This window comes from Gracilinanus agilis, chromosome 4 (genome assembly GCF_016433145.1).
Source record: "Gracilinanus agilis isolate LMUSP501 chromosome 4, AgileGrace, whole genome shotgun sequence".
NCBI classification, from domain to species: Eukaryota; Metazoa; Chordata; class Mammalia; order Didelphimorphia; family Didelphidae; genus Gracilinanus; species Gracilinanus agilis.
Genome location: NC_058133.1, coordinates 219,979,517 through 220,002,102, shown reverse-complemented (window position 1 = coordinate 220,002,102; position 22,586 = coordinate 219,979,517). Strand labels below are relative to the sequence as shown.

General features: G+C 38.1%; 1 protein-coding gene across 1 annotated transcript in view; it reads right to left on the bottom strand.

Annotated features, from left to right (window-relative positions):
• Positions 1-295: 295 nt before the first annotated feature.
• Positions 296-22,586, bottom strand: part of FAM20A (FAM20A golgi associated secretory pathway pseudokinase) — a 77,866-nt gene continuing 55,575 nt past the window's right edge. The window contains exons 2-11 of the mRNA XM_044673896.1: positions 22,169-22,353; positions 21,134-21,184; positions 19,934-20,012; positions 15,833-15,925; positions 14,171-14,286; positions 11,922-12,102; positions 11,247-11,356; positions 8,684-8,765; positions 7,793-7,852; positions 296-6,228 (exon numbers count right to left, since the gene is read on the bottom strand). Coding sequence (XP_044529831.1) covers positions 5,964-6,228; positions 7,793-7,852; positions 8,684-8,765; positions 11,247-11,356; positions 11,922-12,102; positions 14,171-14,286; positions 15,833-15,925; positions 19,934-20,012; positions 21,134-21,184; positions 22,169-22,353 — 1,222 coding nt within the window. The 3' untranslated portion in view covers positions 296-5,963. The remainder of the gene's footprint in view (positions 6,229-7,792; positions 7,853-8,683; positions 8,766-11,246; positions 11,357-11,921; positions 12,103-14,170; positions 14,287-15,832; positions 15,926-19,933; positions 20,013-21,133; positions 21,185-22,168; positions 22,354-22,586) is intronic.

Genomic DNA, 22,586 nt, shown 5'->3' with positions numbered 1-22,586 from the left:
AGAAGGAAAGAAAAGAATTGCTTTCATTGCACCATTTTTAATTTGGAGCATTAATTGAAGTGCTCTGTGTCCAGTTTAATAAATAGTTATATGGAGACTTTGCTGTTACTGCTTCTCTTTGTGCAGTGTTAGTGTCCAGCTTTTGGCAGTGAGTGCCATGCTTTTTGGTGAGGGCAGATCCCAGCACCAAATGAATTGCCATAGAGTAAGAATATAACAGTGGAAAAAAAAAAGAAACAAACTTTTCCAATTATTGTAAGCATATTTTAGACTGGTCATAATCTGATGTTTTTTGTTTAAAAAAAAAAAAAAACCTCCTTACCGAGCTTCTCTAAAGTTTAAAAATGCATGAGTACTCTAATTCTCGGTACAATGGAGAGACATTTGCTTACAGTCAAATGGTAGTTTAGAAGTAGCAGGAAATGTGCCCACCGTCTGCTGGTTTTCAGATGACTTAATATGTTTGGTTTCTTGTTAAAAACTTCCAGATTTTTTTGGACCTGCTAGATTGCCTGCTTCTGTTCACCACTAGCTACAGATACAACTTCCCTAATTTATAGAGAGCTTCTCTGCTTGACTGTTTCCAGCTGCCATTAGCTGCTTTACAGCCTGATTCCAAATCTTAGAAGCAAAAACTGGGCTAATGTTTAACTAAATTTGTCTAGTGATTCACAAATTATAGAGCGAGTACTCCATTTACCCAATTAGTGCCAAATACTAAATGTTAGACATTTGACCCAGTGAAAGAATGAGATGGACATTCTTTCTTCTCACTTGTAGCTTTTGCTTCTTGCATATATTTCATTTGACTTCTTCATAAGCTTCTCTGCCTGATTCCAAGAAATGGGTTTGTTTGGGAGTATATACATGTGGAAGAATCTGTCCCTATGGAATAATGGAGATGCTATGGCTAATGTGGGAATTGTGAGGTAGATCAAGTGTGGTGTCAGGTACTTTTTTCTGTCCCATAAAAGTGCATATAGTTTAATTTTTTTCTTTTATGTTAACCAGAAATTATGCTGGGTTGAGGGTGGGGAGGGTATGTATGTGGGTGTGTGTTTTAAGTTTATGTAAAATGCCATATCAGGTTTCCTTTCTCATTCAGCCTAACATTCTATGATGTTCTATGAAGTGTAAGTAAAACTTTTCTGAGTCTTTAATATATTTCAATATTTACCAGCTTTTTGTTACATTATTCTGTCAATGATACTCAGCAGTTTTTTTAAAACTAAATTCCACATTTTCATAATGTAAGCCATTTTAAGGTTTCATTTTCATTGTAATCTTAGAGAATTGAACTTGGGAGTGAAGCAAGCATTTTTATGTTATGCAATGAGCTTTAATAATGCTTTCTGTTTTTTTCTTGGATATTTACATTGGTCGCAGTGTATTTTGTTCCAAGATTTAAGTGGTTTTCAGACTGTTGGTTGTAAAACTTATTCCCACGGCACAAGCCTTGGGAAGGTAAAAAGTCACCATGTATAAATATTTCTGTTTTTCAACAGAAGGTTGAATAAGGGTTTTCTAATGCTTACCTTCATGTATGAGTATTTTTTTCAATTTAAAAATTCTTTTATCTGTATCCTAAGTTTTTCTTATTATTTACTGTAAAGACTGATCTTTATTAATGTGTCAGAAATGTTCCTAAACAAGTTTAGAATGCCACAGAAATGCACACTTTCCAGTATATATTTGTATACATCTATATACACTTAGCTATATCTATTTAGGTAAATATAATAATGCTTGCATCCTAATTAAGTTTCCCTGCTTAATCTTTTAACTTCCTGTTTTTACTCCCATTTGTACTTTTTGCCTAAAAGATTTTAAGGTAAGCTAAATCTAGGTTAAGCATTGATCAGTTCTAGCTTTACCGTTGTGAATGGTTTAAATATGTGTGAGAAACCACAATTGGCATAGTTATTGTAGCTAACATTCAGGGCCTTGAAATTCATTTTTCAAAAGCCCCATTTAGCTACCGCCCTAGAAAGCAACCAGTAGATGACGAGTGGACCATTTTTGTATTGTTACCTATCAGTCTCTATACTGTACATCCTAATATATTTCTGTTACTTTTGTTAAAGATTGCCCTAATGGCGGATCAAGCAAATAAAAATGATTTAAATTGTTAAATATCATCATCTTTCCCTCTCCCTTTCAATAATAATCTTAAACAGAAAACAGAAATGATTATAATTAGAAGTGAATTAGGGGTAGGACTATGTTTATTAATATACTAAGAAGAGTTTACTTTTAGAGAGACCCATGTTAGTTTTTGTCAACCAAAGAATGGATCTGAAATATATTTTGATGGTAAATTTACTGCAAGAAAAGTACTGTGCCGGTCAGTCTTGGACTGACTACATAAATCATAGCATTTTAAAACTAGGAGGGACCTCCAGAGCAAAACATTTTTTTCCCCACTCTGAAGACAAAAGGTTTAATACCTTTGAGCTTTCTTCCAAGACTTTACAGAAAAAGAAAGACCGAGCTGATAGTTCTTGAGTCAGTCAGCATATTATTTTGGATGTAAATCTTGACATATTGCTTAGCTTTATATTTATCTTCATACTAGCTTTGCTTCCAGTTGGTCAGTCCTCAGATGTCTGACCATAGGCAGAAGGCCTCTAGCTTTCTAATATATACAGCAGTTTAGTTCACACAAATATATTTATCTATCCTCACATGTAATGGAACTTAAAACTAGTATATATTCAAATGTCAGAAAAACATTTTTCCATTTATGTTGCTTTCCAAGGCAAACAGCTTAATCATATTCAGTATTGTTTTGGGGCCATGGACAAAATAGATACAGCCAAAACAGAATCCAACTCAATAGCAGTTCCTTGGGTGGATGATCCCTAGTTATATTTATATATATGTGCCCTTTGCCAAAGCAGAACACTAAAATGATAGCTCAGATTGGAGCCTTTCTTTTCCAGGGCAGTGTCTGTGTCTTATTCCTTTTGTATCCCCCCATGGTGCCTTGCATATAGTAGGAGCTCAGTAAATATTTATTGAATTGAATTCTTATCGACATCATGTTGATATAGTTTTTCTTGATGTGTTTCATGATTTTAAACTGAATTTTAATAATACAAGCATTTTTATCCCAAACTAAGTTCATAGCTAAAAGTGCTGTTCCCCCCCCCCCATTATACCCAGTATTGTGTAATATAGAGAGCATTCTCCGAATCAGTAAAGTCTGGGTTTAGGTCCCACTTCTTTTTAAATCCCACAATATATATATTGCCTGTGTGTCCCAAAATAAGTCTTTAAGACTATAAGTTGTCCTTTTTCATTGATAAGGTGAATTAGTTACCTATACCAATGAAATCATAGGTATGGACCAAAAGAAATTTCCCAATATATTTCTAGATAAATTAAAGTGAGACAGGAATGCATGTCTAGATAGCTCCTTATTATATGCCCCCAGGTTTTGTGTCATAAAAGCTGTTGGAGTCTATAGATTTGAGGATCAGAAGAGGTATTGGGGTTTCTTTATTCTTTCTATTTCAACAGGATATTTTCCATAGTAATCGGCTTTGATGTGTATACATGGCTAAATTTTTTTTTTAATTTAAGGTCTGTGACCTCATCCTACCCTAAAACAATGCAACTATATTCATTTTGCCAAATGGTTCCTTGCTTCTGCATTTTTAGTAGAACACGCAACTTTCTAAGTGGAAAACAAAACAGACAAAAAAAAAAAAAACCCTACCACTAGATGGAGAACTTTATTTTTATCACTATTTTGGTTCCTAAAGTTCATTGAAGTTTAGCAGGAGTTAAAAATATTGGAGGTTAGTACTAAGAATGACAGAAAAGCCCCCTCTTTCCCTTTGAATATTGGTTAGTAAGGGTATTAGAATATCAACGATGAAGAAAAAGGAGTTCAGTACCCTGCACAGCTAAATTTGAATTCTTAGCTCAACTTAACCATTTCCTGGACTACTTTTAGTGTTTCTAATTAGATTTTGTGAAAATCCAGAGATAAAAGGGGTGAGAGGAGTAGAGGAATGCAGGATAGGGGGAAAAATCCCTTTGCTTTCTGAAAGCAGCAAAAAACTGCTAGTGAAGTTATTGTCCTGCCTCTCCTGCCCCATCCTTCTCTTTGTGGAGGCAACAGCTTGCCTTCTGGTGCTTCAAAATTAGCCAAATTAAGTATTTGTGTAATTGTAGCAGTTGTAAATGACTCACTTTAAGACTGGAATAGGGCTGTGCTAGGCTGAGGTTCTACCACTGCACCCCCTTAGCTGAATAACAGCTTCTGTTGAACCTGGACCTTGCCAATACTTATTATTTACTATTCCCTCTGATTGTCCCGTTTCCTAAAACATACAAATGAGATAAATAGGAATAATGGCTAATGAAGTAATAAGAAGTCTTCTGTAGAAAAGTAATGTCTCTAATTCTGAAAATGAAGTTTTTTTATAATTACTGTGGCTAGAATAAAAATAAAAGAAACCTTGCATGAAGCAGTATTGACTGGTGGACAGACTTCTATTAAGTTGTGTGTGCAGGAAAAGTACCACTTCCTCTCAACACTTTGTTTTGGTCATAAGCAGTTGAAGGTGACAGCTCACCTTAGAAAAATTGGGTCATTCCTCAAAAATGTTTATCTTCAGAGACTTTCCCTTGTTGGCCCTGCTTTTCAGGGCCCAAATGGGAAAAACAAGCACTTGATATTATTTTGTCCTATTTTGTTAGTCTCATTTGTCAAGTTTAGGATAGATGTCAGTGGGGTCCTTTAGCTAAACAATTGCATTTTAAAGTCTTTATTTCTGGAATGAAACTGTCCCCTGTTCAGACTTCAAGTAGAAAGGTATTTGGGAAATCGGTATGCCTATTGGTGTGGCAGGCCCTGAAGATAAACCAATTTCCTGTGTTTCCTCCCCACCCTGTTAGTCTCCCTGAGGATGATTTTAGGGACTAACCCAGTAGTGATTACTGAAAGCCTACTTCTGGGAGCTGGTAGGAACATAGGAACATATGATCCACCAGTCTTCTAGCAGACTCGTCCCTATATAGTTTGTGTCCTGGTTATGTCCCTTTCTTTCCTCTATCCCAAGGCTCTCATACATATTTTTGTCATCTGGAATATCTCACATAAAATACCGTCTAAATTAATGTACTTTCTCCTTTTCTGATGTCCAGAAACATTCTTATTGTATATTAAACCAAACCTACCTCACAGGGTTGTTGTGAGGCTAAATGTGTGTAATGCTCTTTGCAAACTTTAAAGCTCTCTATATAAGCTGTTGTTATCTCTGCCTCTGCTAACAAAGCTTCTGATAAAGTGTGTCTTTGGAATGCATTGAGAGATCACTGTATTTCAATTGAATTCTAAAGGTGGGAATGAGGGTTAAGAACCTTAGTCTTAGTCTAGTTGGGTAGCTCCACTTTGCCTTTTTTTTTTTTTTTTTTAAAGCCTACCTTGGGTATCCTACAAATTTTTATGCTGGACAAAGCATTATTTTCCCATCATTCCCAGAATTAAAACTAGAATCGGAGGGAGTAAGTGTACACTAAACTTGTCTTTTTATTCAAAGCCTCTTAATCTGCAGTTAATTGTCTTAACTAGGAGCTGTGTCAAAACTCTTGAAACCTCCATATGAGGATAACTGACTTAGATCCTTTTCTCCAACTGGTCTCCTACTGGGAATTTACGGTAACTTGCCATGTTAGCCCAAGGAGTACTGTTTTGAGCTTTGTGGAATTCCTGCTGTCTAGGGAAAATGACAGCAGTTTGTCATAAAAATATTGTCTCAGAGAATGAAGTTGCAGAACAGGAGATTTTTGTTGCTATGTTGTAATCAGCTGAGTTCCTGACACCTTTTTTGAGACTGGTCTCTCAGCACAGACCAGAAATAAGAGGCAACAGGTGAATGATGGTTAAGCCCACTGCTGATCTCCTAGGACTTCTCTTAAAATTTGACGTTTCCACTTATCCCCTCCAGACCCTAGCTTGCTAAATCTGCTTGGTCAGAGTTTGGGGATGAATGTTCTGATAGTTCAGTGGTTACAACATTCTGCTCTCCATGAATCTGAATGCATCCTTCCACTGTCTTTAAGATGACTTGTAGTCTCCGGTCCAGAGCAAGGAGGTGGGGCTCTGTGAGCACAGGAGAGAGTTGGTCTTCTAGAAGTGACTCTCTCATCACATCACTTAGCCTGTAGTCTGGATGGGCCAGCAGCTGAAGGTGCAACAGTGTTTTCTTTTTTATCCTGAAATGACAAGGAATTATGGGGGGCAAACAAGCAAAATTTTTTAAAGTATTTACACTAGTTTGTATACCTGATAAGTGTTCTCAAAGTCTCCCCTCTCCCAAGACACATTCTGGTGAAAACTAAACAAAAGGAGAAGATGGAACATCCCCAAACTTTAAAAGGAAATCAATTATATTGAAAAACAGTTATTAAAATTCAAAAGTTCCTGGGCTCCAAGATAAGAACCTATGTACTAGACAGTGTGTATGTATATGCTCTACCCCATTGCTATAATGTTAGTGATTACTAAGTTCAAACCATATTTTAAGATGAGCTATGGTACCAGGAGGCCTTAGTATTGACTTGGGAATAGATTGTAGAGTAGGCAAAATGTTGTCCAGCTTTTGCGTCTCCAAATTTATTATTATTTTTTTAATTTTCTAAAGACTGGCTCTCATTTCACCAATGCTGGAAATGCAGGGGCCATTCACAGGCTCAATCCCATCATTAATAGGCATCCTGTTCCATTTTCAATAAGGGCTGGTTTGCCCCTTGGATACTGTGGTGGTCCTCCATACCTGGGGCTTCATCATAGTAATACCAAACAGTGTGAATACTGGACACTGAATAAACATTGCAGTTTAGAACCTCCAAACTAGAGATTTGCCAGCCTCAGTATTCCCAGTAGTTGGGATTATAGGCATTGAGAAGAACACTTTTTTTCCTATTCACAAAGTACTGGGCAGGGAGGGGTCTGTAAATGGCCTGGGCTTGCTGGAATCTGTCACCTGGCCCTGAGGTATGTGGGTCTATTGGCATCTGAGTTTCAGTCTGATCCACAAACAGGAACAGCCTATCTTAAGATGGAAAGTAAAAGGGAGGTAATTGTAGGAGGATGGAAATTTAACTTAGAAAATTTACCAAGGACTTGGATTACTTGTTTGAAAAATCTCAGCTGGAAATGAGCTGGGTTTGCTAGGTATATGAATAATTTTTTTTAACTAAAGGGAGCTGAAACAGCTGAAGGGAGGACAGTTTTATATGCGTAGCTCAAACACAGTGGAGCTTGACATGGATGCAAAGTAGATATTATCCAGAGAGAAATGGTGGCCAAGCAAAAACTCTAAACTATCCTTTGATGTGACTCCAATCACCTTTTTGAAGATATGGATTTAAAGCAGCTGTTTAGGGCTGAAAGGAAAGTTTATGACCTGATTTTTAACGCTGAATAAACAGTGATCTTGATAGTAACATCATTAGGTTCTCTTGGTACCCTCAAGTAAGTTCTAGTAGAATGTTCTAAAGAAATAATAGTGATAAAAACAATTAGCATTTATATATTTTCTACTATGGGCCAAGTATTGTGCCAAGTACTTTATAAAAAGTGACTTTCCTAGTGATGTGTTTCTGATCAGTCACAGAAGGGAAGGGCAGGAAGGAATATTGAGTTAATTTACTCTATGCTCTAAATCCATAAAAATGAAATCTGGGTTTCAGAGGCCTTCAGGAAAGGCCATTTCACAATCTCTTTCTGGTCATCTATTACACTGCTTAATTGCTTAGAGGATGATTGGAAACTTACATGCAGCACTGGGAAAGGGGTGAGAGGATGGAGAGCTCATCATGGGAATGTCGCCCAAACCTAAGAGAAGATATTGGTATATGGATGAATTAGGATTCTCTGGGAGCATGATATTATGGTAGAAGCCTTTTCCCCTCCCCCTTTCTTCCTCCAGCTTTTCTGAAATGATACTCCAGGGGGTGGAAAAATCAAATTATATGACTTCTTGGTTATTGCTTTTTACTACTAAGGAAAGATAAAAACATGTTAGGAAAACCTAATGACCAAGCTGATATGGAGATGAATCTTGATTAGAAACAGCACACTGAAATTTAACTAAGGCATTTCCCATTTGATTATTAGCAAAACAAAACTTTTTCTATAAGAGAGTGAGAAATACTGAAATCTATGAGAGTTCCATCACCCTATAAAATTTTACCATGAAAATAATAATTAGAAATCCATACCCACTTTCCACCTCTTGGGGAAATTAATAGGTTGGAGGGACAATACTTAGTCCTTTCTCCAAAAAACTTGGAAAGAAAGAAGGGAATAAGGAAAGGGGGAATGAGAGGAATAGGGCCTTTTCTAAGATTGAACCTAGGAATAGTCAAGGTAAGCTATAAGTAACCACTGTATTCTTAAAATATTCTTATACATGGCACATTTTTAATGCCAAAAAGAATGTTTACTAGAGCATGCAATTTTACATATTACTGTGAAGATAGCCTCTAGTTAGTGAATGATATAGGGTGGGTGGTTGGGGAAGAGCACACAAATAAATACCTTGTCCTTTCTCTGGGAGAACTTGGGGAATTCCCAGAACTTATTTATGGGTATATGTTGGTGAAGAGAAGAGAAGATTTTTTATTTTTTTGTTGGGGAGAGGCAGACGCAAGAGATGGTTCTTACCCTCTAGCATTATCCAGGTGAATGAGGAATCCATCTTCCCCAAACCTGGTGAACATTTCATAATGGTGACGGTCCATATTTCCTATGTGGAAAGGAAGACCATAGGTCATAAGGTTAGTTTCCTGATCTTGTCCTCTCATTGATGAAGGAAGGGCAAATAGCAGCTCCAAGAACTGCAATTTGACCCAACCCATGGGGATCCAACTGTATCCAGGACATTGACATGAAGGATCCTGAGGCTTTTCACATGGGCAGCAGAATGGGCAGCTCCATTCCAGAATATGGGCTGTTTTATGAAAGGCCTATAGCCTTAGGGTGTGGTATAGCTGACCAGGCTTTAAAATATCCTTCTGCCACACAGAGTCATTTCTCTCTACCTTTCCTGGTCTCTTTAGTTAAAAGTATGTCAGAGTGACTTTAACAGCCACAAAAGCCCTTACAAAGTCACTATGTGGCATGGAACAAAAATGAGATGCAGATTTATGCCTTATTTTATTTTTGGCTGCCCGCCCGTTGTTTGGTTAGTACTTGGCCTCATGAAGGTCAACACTGTGTCTTTACCCTCTAGATTAGGGGTCGGCAACCTTTTTGGCTGTGACAGCCATAAAAGCCACATTTTTTAAAATGTAATTTTGTGAGAGCCGTACAGTGCTCACAGTGCGCGCTCCTGTAACAGCGCCTGAAAAAAAATTGACTTTATGGCTCCTGAAGAAAGAGCCATATCTGGCCCTCAAAAGAGCCAGATATGGCTTGAGAACCCCTGCTGTAGACCTTGGGCAAGTCAGTGAAAGACCTCTTTGAGCCTCATTTTCTTCCTCTTGAAAAATGAAGAGGTCAGGCTGAATGCTGGATGATGTTTGTCATCTCAGTTCTAAATCTAGTAATACTTCCCACTTACACTTACTTTCTCCTTTGACCCCAGAGCCTAGTGAGGAAAAGGAGATGGCACAGTAGGAAGGGAGCTTACTATCTTTTACTTGTAAATCTGACCTTGGTTCTTACTCTGAAGTTTTTAAGACTTCCTATGGAAGTTGCCCTTTCTGGTTTTCAAGGTACTTTCACATTCATTTAATAATTTCACACTTTAGGACTCCAAGACTGAATTTAGTGACGTTTGGGTAGAAAGATATGGTAGTCCCTGTTATTGAGGGCATATGGAAACAACTTTGGATTTCTGCCATGCCTTTTAAATTTAAAAAAAAAATGTTTTCCTCCTGAAGATCACAGAGTACACTGAATTCTATTTTCTGGTGGCTTTACAACCTACTATTGTATTAGGAAATAGGGTCTGAGTTTCTGGTATCCATGTTACATCTCTCTGATAGTGTTATGTGATGAGGCTTAGATGAGGCTAAGTAACTCCCCAAGTTACTGCTGCAAGTCAGCAGCAGAGCAGATCCAGGCCCTACCTATGGGAGAGGCAGCTTAGAACAGTAGAAAGGACTTGGAGTCAGACCCCAGACTTGGGATCAGAAAACCTGGTTTTGATGCCTGGTTAGTTGCATGACCTTGGGCAAATCATTTAACCTCTCTCAGCCTCAGTTTATTTACTTGTAAAATGAGGATGCAATACTTGCCTTGCCTACCTCATTTGGTGGTTGCCACCAGATGAGGCAATATCTGTAATGTATTTTTTAACAGCAAAATGCCATATATAAAAGTATATTTATATCTATTACATATAACAAATATATATAAATTCAAATACACACATACATATATACATGGATATGTTTTATACATGTGTTTTGTGTATGTAAAATGTTTATGTTTATATGTTTATGTAATATAAAGTGTTATGTGTTTTTATGTGTATGTAAAAATGTATACATACATAAAACCACTTTATAATTATAAACATCACCCCATGTGATCCCAACAGTGCTAGAAGGTAGACAGGGTAGGTACTGTCATCCTCATTTTATACATACACACCTGCACCCGCACCCATATTGCATATATACAAAATCTATCCCCACACCTACGTAGAGGCACACATGCATTAGTCCCATGTACACAGATACATATATATGTGTGTACATATTATATATACACAACATGACTATATATGTGTATCTATACAAACCCGTGATTTCATTGGTGTGGAGAACTCCTAGTCTGGAAACTCAATGTCAGTCATTTAGAATTTGAGTCAGTTAAACCCTCTCACTGAGAGGTTAAACGGTTTGCCCAGGTTTGCATAAACAAGTCTGTATCAGAGGCATGACTTGAACTGAATCTTTCTGACTCCAATGCTAGTTCTCTATCAGCTAGGGCACACTTCTTTGTTGAGTGCAATATAAATGCACTTATTTTGGGGGGGCAGCTAGGTACCTCAGTGGATTGAGAGTCAGACCCACAGACAGGAGGTCCTGGGTTCAAATCTGACCTCAGACATTTCCTAGCTGTGTGATCCTGGGCACTCTTCTGCCTTGGAACCAATACATAGCATTGATTCCAAGACTGAAGGTAAGGGTTAAAATAAATAAACAAACAAACAAATAAATAAACAAACAAACATAGATAGATAGATGGATATATAAATGTACTTATTTTGTGTTACCTATTAAGAAGTCAAAGATCGCCATGTCAATGATGTTGAGGAGACGGTTGCTGCTATTATATGGGTAAGTCTGCTTCACCAAGTCACAATACAAGGGATTCATCTCCCACCTATGGAAAAAAAGAAGGTTTTGTTGGTTAGTTAAACTGAGATAGCCCCAGGGCCCCTTCTACTTCCCCCTTTCCCCCAGTGTTGGTTATACTAATCTGCCTTTGGGTTATGGCAATTTTTCAGTGAAACATAGCCAGAGTCAATTCCTAAAGACTTAGGATGATTACTTCAGAGACTGCGGATCTGTTTCCTGAGAATGGATCCTGGTCTAGGGCTTGGAACACAGATCATATCAGCCTGCCAATGTATAGAGAGCAGATGTGGGAGGGTGGCACAAATTAGTAGCTGCCTTGGAAGATAGCTGATGTGGAATAGTTATTGGGCAGGGAGAAGACTGTACTTTCATAGCAGGGATAGGCAAGTGACAAGCCAGTCTGGGCTTGGAGCACTGTCAGTGCCTAGGACATTGGTGGATGCTTAATAAATGTTTTTTGATTGATTTATTAAGGAGAGAAGAATGGTGGTGGTTCAGACTAGGTAAAATAAGAAACAATTCTAGCCAAGTCATTGGGATCAGTGGATCTGTCCATCTGCTCCAAATTCCCAACTCCTGTAGGGACTTACTCCTCTTTCCCTGCCAGTGAGTAAGATCGGATCCATGGGCTGGGCACAGACAATCTTGGGGCCAGGTTGAGAGATGGCAGGAATGCTGAGAGGGAGCCCTCCAACAGGTAAGGGTTACCACAGACAGCATATTCAGTCTTGCACATATATGGACACTTGGCAAAGAAGCACACATTGCTGGCTAGATGATGGGAGAAGAGAAAGCAGGAGCAAAAGGATGTGTTTAGTAAGACAATGACCTTATAACTGCAGAAAACCTTGATTCAATAAAGTTATAATCCATACTATCAAATGAAGTAATATATAAAAAAGTGCTTTGCGAACTTTTCATATAAGTGCTAGCTAATATTAACTATTAGTAAAGGTAGAGAGCAGATGGGAAAAGAATCCATTCTCCAGCTAGGGGGGACTATGTAAGAAAAGTTTGAATTAAAAAAAAAATTAAACTTACTAATCCTTCAAGAACTCATGATTTGACTGTGGTGAGTACTTCCATCACCATGCAGATCTCCACCCTCTTATACCTTAGGAGAACATGTAACCATAAATTTAGAACTAGAAGGACTTCAGAGGTTATATACTAGAAACCCTTTAATTTTCAGAGGAGGAAACCAAAGAGTTAGAGCTTGTATTTGAACCCAGGTCATCTGACTTAATCAACCCTCTTTCTACCATTTCATGATCTTCATGAGTTTCTGTGCCAAAAAACCAACAACAAAACCTCCCATCAATCATCTAATGGTGAGCTTTTCCACACAAACAACAGACATAAAATTCATCACTAAGCCAATACGTGAAACTTTTTCAGCATTGTGGGATCTGGGGGAGTCTGTATACCCCTTCTGAGAAGTTGGCTCCAGTCATGACATAATGAGGTGTGGTAGGAGCAAGGTCCCTGCCATTTAGGCTAGACTACTTTTCCCTTAGAAGGGTAAGAAAATCATTCTCCAGATTTAATTGGTCCAGAGAAGTAAGGTTTAAACCTTTAACATAGCTTCCAGGTCACTTAAGGCAAAGTCCAGTCTACAAGGAATCAGGATTCTCAAACTTGATGGAATCCTCACTGCTTTAAGAGCTTACACATCTTGAACAAATGCTGTATCTTTGATGAATATCCTTTTTTCAGGCTATTAGGTAAATCTCTTTTTGTTAGCTATTATATGATCTATGACAGTCTCATCCACTCCCAAGCCTGAATCACTGGAATGACCTGAATAGGAGATGCTGAGAGGAGGAAACACTGAAATAAAAAAAGGATGTGAAGAAAGGAGACATGGTAGTTTAGTGGGTAGAGAGCTGTTCTCAGAATTAGTGTGACCTTGATTCAAGTCTTTCCTCTGACAAATTATCTAATCCTAGGCTAGTCACTTATCTTTTCAGGGTCCTAGGCACTGAGATGAAAAGTGACTGAAATCTCTGAGAGTTCTCAAAGTTGGAGTTGCCATGCAATTGCAGATCTGCACTATTTAAAGGGCTTTTCTCGTTGGGAACTCTATCAAAGAAATCACCTTGCTGGTTTAAAAAAAAAAGAATTTCTAAAGGAGCATGTTTTTGCTCATATTTATACAGGAAAGGAAGCAGGCATGGTTTAGTGGATAGAACTAAACTTTTAGTCAGGGAGGATCCAGCTCCAAAACCCTGATCCATGCTTGCAGACTGACCATGGTAGGTTATTTATCTTTGAGCTTCAATTTTCTCATCTGTAAAAGGAGGGAGTGGACTAAAGGATTCTTAAGATCTCTTCCAATTTAAATTTATTATCCTATGAACTCTTTCTTAACCACAATTATTTTTTAGGGCTTCCAGAATTATATCATTTGATTCTTACAATCTGTAACTTATTATTTAACCAGGAACCAAGGTGCTAGTTCTGATAATGACTTCCACTGGGTGGAAGGAAACCTCAGTTTCATACTGAACCCTATCATGATGTCCCTGCTCCCCTTGTTATAATGTCTGTGTGCTTAAAGCAACTCACCCATTACTGACTTGATAATTGAAAGCAGGACACAAGTGTGCCAATTAGTGTCACGAAAAGAATAACTCTTCCCTAGCCACAGATGACACCTATCAATCACAATGTAGTTACTAGATGAGGAAGTAGGGATGATTGAACCTAAACCCATATCTTCACCACTAGTAAAACAATTCAAAGTATATGTACTAAAGCCAGTGGGATGATAACCCTATTTCACATTTATTCACTTTATACCTAGTCCCTAAAAGGTGTAGAGGCTGGTACTCTATACCTGGGGAGACAAAGAAAACACTTTGCAGGATTTCATTCTTGGTGACCTCCAAAATTTCCTTGGTGACATTCAACAGCCTCCCCACAGTTGGGGGAACACGACGGAAATCCAGAATCCTGTAAGAAAGAGGATAGGCATCAATACTAATTCCCACTAACACCAATGTGACCTGTTTCCTCAACAAGTCTCCTCCATTTTCTCAAACTTTCTAATGGAACCTGTCATTTTCTACTTCCTGAAATAGTTGTTTTACAGGAGTCCTCGATTTGAATTATATTTTTGATATTTACTAGCAGTGTGCTAATGGGCAGGGTGCTTGAACTCTCTGAGTTTTAATTTTTTATTTATGGAAGGTAGATAATACTATCTAGTCTCTTCGTCACAGGGATATTGTGAAGATCAAATGAGATCATGCATGTAAGAATTACTAAAAAGTTAGCATTATTATTGTTGTTGTATTGTTTTTATTAGTACTAATCATTGGTATAAGGAATTTCAACTCAGAAGACTAGTCATTATTTTGACGATTATTAGTACTAGGCTAATCTCCTTGAGGATAGCAACTATGTCTTATCTATTTTTTCAATGCAGAACACATTGGTTTACACATAATTGGTGCTTAAGAAATGGCTATTGAGTCTCTTTTGTTTTCGGATAATAAGAAAACCCTCTCCTGCCCTCCCCACCATCTTGGCAGATCTCCTTTCCCACTCCAAAATTGTACCTGGGATTCCTGGCCACGATATTGAATAGACCTAACCAGGAGAGACTGGTAAATGAGTAACTATGGAGTAGAACTGACAGTGTTGTCTGTGGACTTTCCAGTTTTAAGCTAAATGGAACAGTGGTCCTACTTCATCACTTCCCCTTGGCCATAACACTCATCATCCTGGATGACCCTCAGAGAATTATTTCATTTCCAAAAGAAGCTAGGAAACCTGGGAAAGTACTTTTAAAGTACTTTTAACTTTTTTTTTTTTTTTTACTGTATTTGATTTCTTAACAACCTCAGTAGCTTAGGATAGAAATCATTCTCCCCAATTCAAAGACAGAAGAACCATGGACCAGAGAAATTAAATTTGAAAAAACAAAAACACTATTGCTAATAATAATAAATATTTATATAATACCTTAAATTTTGTAAAGTACCTAAAATTATTTGGTCCTCCTAATCCTGTGAAACAGATGCAATTACTATACCCATTTTACTGGGGATAATATATTATCTCCAGATAATTAGCTAAGGAAACTAAAGTTCACAGAGGATGGTTTGCCTTGGGTCATAGTGCTAGGAAGTATGTAAGGTTAGATTAAAACTCAACTCTTCCCGATTCCAATTAAAGCATTTTATTTACTATCACATACTGCTTCTCAAAGCAAGTTAATAGTAGGACGAAGATTTCCGACCACCAACTATGGTGTCATATGCTTCTTTCTACAAGTGGTAAGATGGGATATATATATATATATATATATATATATATATATATATATATATATATATATATATATAGTGGGAACCTGAAGAAAACAGATCAATAGGAAGAAATGTCAAGTAGGGCCAGGAGAGGTTGCCCAGGATCTACTCCCAGAAATGACATACCCCAGTCTTCCTCTTAATACCATCTACTTGAGATTTAGGCTACTTGAGATAATACCCACCGGTCCAGATGGAAAGCTGCAATCTCAGCATTGTGCCTTTGAAAGTCAATGAAGTAGAAGTAGTCTTCAGGTGTCTCTTCCTCCCGTTGCTGTCTGGAAGGAAGCAAAGAGTCATGATCTGGGCATAAGTACTGGTTATTTTATTTCCTATCTAAGCTACTGAAGATTGATATGGCCATCATAGGGCTAAGAGGCTTTTAAAAACAACACCACACTTTTCTGTCTTGGGACAGATGGTAGTCCAGAAAAATCTCTCTAGTTTCTGGGCTCAGCTTTTCATTTGATAAGTTGTCTTTGTTCTAGAAGTGGTCCACTCACTCTATTTCTCCATATCCTCCTTCTACATATCTGAAATCGTCTTTATTATAAACTTCTAGCTTCACTGGGAGTGGGGTAGAGGCGCCTTACCCATGACATCAGAGGTGGGAAGCCAATCTATGGCGCTTGAGCTATACCTGACCCCTCCTTATAAAATCATTAGCCTTGGTCTCCATCCATGCCCTTCCATGATGCTTGGAATTCCAATAGATCCTACCCTTCAGTTTGGGAGGAAGGAAAAGAGTTTGGTGTGATCATACAGTAAGTCTAGAGAACAGTCTCTCACTCTACCATCATGGACATTATCCTCCTTCTGCCATGATCTAAAAACCAAAAATATGCCAAATAAAGACCCATGAATTTCAGCATTAAATTTCTTGTCTAACTTTTCTAACAGGAAATCCTTTCTAATTCCCTAAAACCACTGTATAAGTTGGGACAGGATATGTGAGTAATGTAAAGTAGCTACATATTTGTCCTCAAAACACAGCCAAAATGCTGGAATCCTGGAATATCAGAGCTAGAAGTGACATCAGTAATCATTACTCCCCTTCCAATTCCACATCCATTTTATAGATGTGAAACTGGGTTCCAGAGAGAGGTTCAGATTCCGTCATCTGGCATTCACTAGGTCCTGCCATAGTCTGGTGCTTTACTACCTTTTTGACTTTATCTTATACTTTTCCCTCCATGTATTCTATGCTTCAGATAAAGTGGACTATTTGTTGTCCCTTTTATACAGCCTACACTTTCCACCACAGTGCTTTTTGCTTTTTCTCTTTCCTGGGTAAGAAATGACCTCATGCTCTTCTTGTTGAATTCTAGCATATCCTTCAAATCCTAACTCTTCCCCTCAGTAATAACAATCTTCTCTTTTGGACAATGCTTTTTGGGGTACCTCTGTAATACGCTCATCATATAATATAATAATGATTTTATGGGTATCCTATATCTTGTCCTAGACCAGTGGTGTCAAACTCAGAGAAATAAGGGCCATTAAACCATACATAAGGATCCCTTATGTATATATCCCTTCTGCATAGGGATGTAGAAAACCACATATTAACATTAAGTTCAAACAAGATGATCATAAAAAATCCGGAAAGACATATGAAGTGATGCAAAGTGAAGTAAGCAGAACCAGGAGAATGTTTTATGCAGTAACGGCAATAATGTACAATGATCATCCATAAATGATTTAACTATTATCACACTCCAAGGGACTCAAGACAAAATAAAGGCTGCCTGCCACCATAGAAGGAACTGATGGAGTCTGAATGTAGATTGTGCAGATTGAAACATACCATTCTTCACCTTATAATTCCTTTAATTTTTCTCTAGTGTAAGCAATATGTGTTTTGTTTTATAACATGATGAACATGGAAATATGTATCATAACATATATACAACCTATATCATGTTACCTTCTTTCTTCAGGATGGGGTGAGGTGGGAGAAAGGAAGAGAACATGGTTTTCAAAATGTCAAAAAACAGTGATGAAAAATTGCATTGACATGTAACCAGAAAATTTTTTTTATAAATTATCTCTTTCATTGTATTGTTATTTATCTTGATAAATATTTTCTAGTTACATTTCAATCCATTTCAGGCCATTAGGAAATGCTACAGATCACAATGCTGCCTGTGGGCCACATATCCAACCCCTCTGTTCTTAAAACTATAAACTAGATGAGGGAAAGGACTATTTCTTGTTTAATTGTTTTCATCTGGTATTTAGCACAATGTTCTGTACATAATAAATACAGGCTGAAGTAAGGTGCCTGGACTGTAAGATTTAGAACTGGGTCAGAGTTTATCTAATTCAACCTCCACCAACAGAGATAAATAGATAAAGGAACAGAGGACCACAGAAACACTGTGATTTGGCCAAAGCTATACAAGCAGCGAAGCAGCAGAGATAGAGGTAAAAGGTACCCTATCACCAGCAAATTAGTAGCAGAATCAGAACTGGAATCCAAGTCTTTTGACTCTAAGCCCAGTGCTTTACCCAAGATAATATTTAGAGGTATTATAATGCATCATTGAGAGCCCTTGGATAGACAAACTCTGAATTATTCGAGAGAACCAAACAACCATCAGTGGCTTTTGAGGAATGAACTTTAGATGGTTGTGGGAGCTCTTTGTAAGGAGAAGAGAACACCAAGGAGATAGAATGAGATAGCTTACTAGAAATCGATTTCCTTACTTTGATGAAAACCTACCACCTCTCTTTCCCTCATTCGATCTGTCTAGAAAAAGTTGATTGTGACGAATAGGCTTATGAAGGCTAGGGAAGGTTTATAGGATCACAAATTTAGAGTTGGAAGGAAGCTTAGAGCTCACCTGGTCCAACTCCATTTTGCAGCTGAACAAAATAAAGCCTAGAAGTTAAGTGATATTTAAACTCTGATACCAAATTCTAAATTCTTTTCACTATGTCAAGCAGTTTTCCAGAGAACAAAAAGGCAAGAAGAGACCATTTCTTTTCTACATCTTTGCAGGGTTCTTCCTGCAAGACAATTTGTCCCTGAATGAATCTTCAAGGGAGACTAGAGGCCACTCAGTCAACAAGCATTTACCAAGTGCTAGGGATACAAAGAAATATGAAGGCATGGCCTTCGACCTTGAGGAGCTCACATTCTCTCCAGGGATGCAACATACAAATACAATTAAATCAGCATTTTTGGATATCAGAAGAAAGTGAATTCTGAGTTGTAAAAAGAAAGCATAAATTGCATTAGTTTGTGTCCCTCTATGATGGAAACCATTGAGCATTAAAATTTTCTTTGGCTCCTCATCCCACAGACACAACTATGTATATGCAGGAATTCTATTGCAGGAATATGTGCAGGATCACTAACAGATGAAGAATATATTAAATGTGGATAGTGGTCTTTGAGTTTATTTTGCTAGGAGCATGAAAAATAATGCACTTGGAATAATTTTATGTTATGGTAGGGTACTGTTGGGCTACAAAAGCAATTTAAATGCTGTAAATAAGTAGCATAAGCAATTTAAACAATGATTTGTAAGTTGCAAAAAAAAAGTAAAACAAAAGGAATTCTCCCAACTTCCCCTCCCCTAACCATAGCAATAACCAAACCTTAATAATGCACAAAAGCAGGAATGCTGTTTTAAAAGGGAAAGATGCATATAATCCCAAATCAGAGATCAGCTTTTGGTGACCAGCACTACTTAAATTCCCCATAGAATATAAGAACTGGAAGGGGCCTTAGAAATCATTTAGTCCATTCCTCTCCCATTCTGCAAAAGAAACTCAAGTCTGGAGAACTTAGGTGACTTGTCCAAGATCACAAAACTGGCTAGCTGTTGAACTGAGATTTTTTTGATTCCTAGTCCTTTCTACCACACCACACTGCCTACCTGCTTGCCTCCTAAGATTCCCCTCTTAATATGGGTCATGCTATGCATCCAATTAAGTCAGCATTTTTGGATCCAATGAGAAGAAAGTGAATTCTGAGTTGTAAAAAGAAAGAATAAATCACATTCTTCTGGGTCCCTCTACTGTGGAAACCACTGAGCATTAAAATTTTCTTTGTCTTCCACCCTACAGTCACAAGGAAAATGTTCATTTCTAGTAAAACACCCAATTGTTTTGATTAATAGCTCTTTGATTAGGGAAAATTAAATGAAAGGTACCAAACCTTAAATTACTGGCCTAGAATTTCTGGGCTGCTTTTCTCAAATGGTAGAAATTGTTGAGGCAGAACATCCCAATTGGGCATGTGGTGGACAGTAGAAGTGAGGAAGGCTGGTGCTTACCTCATGGGTTTGAACATTGCCTTCCCGAAGTCTTGGAACCTCAGAACCAATTTCAAGTGGACTCCACTGGGCTTCACAACTGCGATGTTGGCATAGGATAGAAGGATAAGTTTAGAAGGTTCCTGGTCCTAAGGCTTAGATCCTAATCTTGCTGCTAATTGAGCAGGTGTAGTTTATACCTTGACTCCCCACAATTCCAGGATGTTAGCTCAAATCAACCTAATTTAGCAACCATTTATAAATGTCTATTATATTCAAGACACTGTATTGAGTAGACGGTGCCACTGTTAGAATGGATGTGTTGACGTAGAATCTAGAGACCCCAAACTTGTGGATTAGTGAGATCTGATGAACCCCAAGTTTTAGAAATAGTTTGTAGGTTGGAGACCCCCAAAGCTTGTGCTTGTTCCCTGTTCTTGTGAGAATCCACCCTGAAGGGAATCTCAGGCTAGCAGTTGCAGACTGAATGATAGACCCTAGGGTAAAAGCTAAGTGACTCTTTGGCACAGTTGGCAGTGTGTCAGTCTTGTAAGCTGAAGGTCCTGGGTTCAATCCCTGGAAAGGGGATGTGGTACAATGGGAGAAGCTTCTAAGGCAAAAGAATCACTTAGTTTTTACCCTAGGGTCCATCATTCAGTCTGCAACTGCTAGCCTGAGATTCCCTTCAGGGTGGATTCTCACGGGAACAGGGAACAAGCACAAGCTTTGGGGGTCTCCAACCTACAAACTATTTCTAAAACTTGGGGTTCATCAGATCTCACTAATCCACAAGTTTGGGGTCTCTAGATTCTACGTCGACAGATGCCTTCTCTAGTGCCCATAGGGTAAATCTCCAGGATACTGATGGCTTCAAGAAATGTATCTTTCCTCTACTGGAAAAGGGAAAAGTACAGATATCTCCATGTGATTCCTGGTCTTCACTGAAAAAAATCTATGGGACTTTCTTCTAATAATTATAGACAGAATCCCAAGCTTTGGGTCAGTATCCAGTCTCTTTAATTCTACTTATCCACCTCTGAAAGTCTTCAAATTGGGTATTATTATTATTATTAAAACAGTCAAGCTCCAGAGCACATACACTATGTGATTGATGCTTTTTGCATTTTTCATGAATTGTGTTTCTGTGCTGGTAGGTAGACAATGGAGCCAGTGACAATACACTGAATGGAGGCCAGACAGAGGTGGGAGTGGGTCACTTACTCTGGGTGCAGTCACATACCCCAAGCAAAGCCTTCTCATCCTGACTGTAATCTGCAAAGGAGAGGAAGCATAGTGAGACCATTCTTGCTCACCTAACAGGCATTCCTGCTTGACCCATTGGCGTTAGTTTGTATCCTTGCAAGAAGAAAATGGAATATGACTTGTCACCCTAATAGTCAGCAATCTCTAGGGGTCTCTAATTCCTTGTCTTACTCCTATTCTCAAGACTCTATAATTCAGTGGAACACATGTCAGACCTCTAACAGCACTGAAGGAGACCCGAAATTCCTTCCAACTTTGCTGATTAGTTGCTGTGTGAACTCTGGCAAGTTCTTTCACCTAAGAAAGTATGGTGGCCAGACTAGTGGCATGTGAAAAGATCTGAATTTTAATCCTGTCTTTACCACATACTAGCTTTATTATGTCCTTATGTACGTATCTTCATCTCTCTGGGCTTTGTAAAATTAGGGGACTAGATTAGAAAATCTTTCATATCCCTTATAATTCTGATTCACTAAACTTGCCTCAGGGTTTCAACTTTCTTTTCTTTAGAATAGAAAACACAAAAGCAAAACCCTCCCAATTCCTAGGAGGCAGTGGCTTGTAGTAGAAAGAATGCTGAACTGAAGGTCTAGAGGCTTGAATTCTAGCTGTGTGACTTACCAGCTTTGTGATGATGAACTAATCACTTCCCTGCTCTGGGACCCAATTTCTTCAACTGCAAAGTGAGAGGGTTAGAAAAGACTATCTCTATATTTTCTTCCAGCTCTAGGCATTCTACCTCATAAAACAGCTGGGAAAATAAAAGGAGATCTAAAAATGTGATGATAACTCTTACAAAAAGTTAAAAGTATTCTAACTTTTTTTTCTATGTTATTTATAAAATAACTTGCTGTTATTTTATAAAGCATCTCAAACTGCTCCCCCTCAATGGTTCAGCCATTTGCGAGGCCCTACAAAGTAAGAAACTGATAAAAATGATAAGTGAGAAACTGATAAAAAAAATGAAACCAGGTTAATTCCAGGAAACCTTACCAGCACTGATGGTAGGGAAGTGCCTCATGTCATGAAGGAGTTTGTTGATTGTGGGACTTGATCTGGAGTACAACCCATGGCGATTGATACCCAGTTGGAACTGGACCCAGCTGGCCTCATGCTGGAACTGTAGTGGAGTCTCTGGGGAAGTCTGGTTGAGTTTCTCTTTGTATATCTTATGACGCCTGAAAGCACATAGTAAGACTGTTCACTGGAGGGTTTATGTTCTAAAATAGTTTATGTTCTAAAACTGGAGTGAATTTATAAAGGGCATACAAGAACCACAAGATGAAAGTTGGAGGAGCTAGAACTGGATTAATTAATTATTTTTTTAGATATGTATTATGTAGTCTGCATGATGTTGGACACTGTGGGGGAAAGGAAAGGAGGAGAAGAAGGAAGAAAGAAGGATTTATAA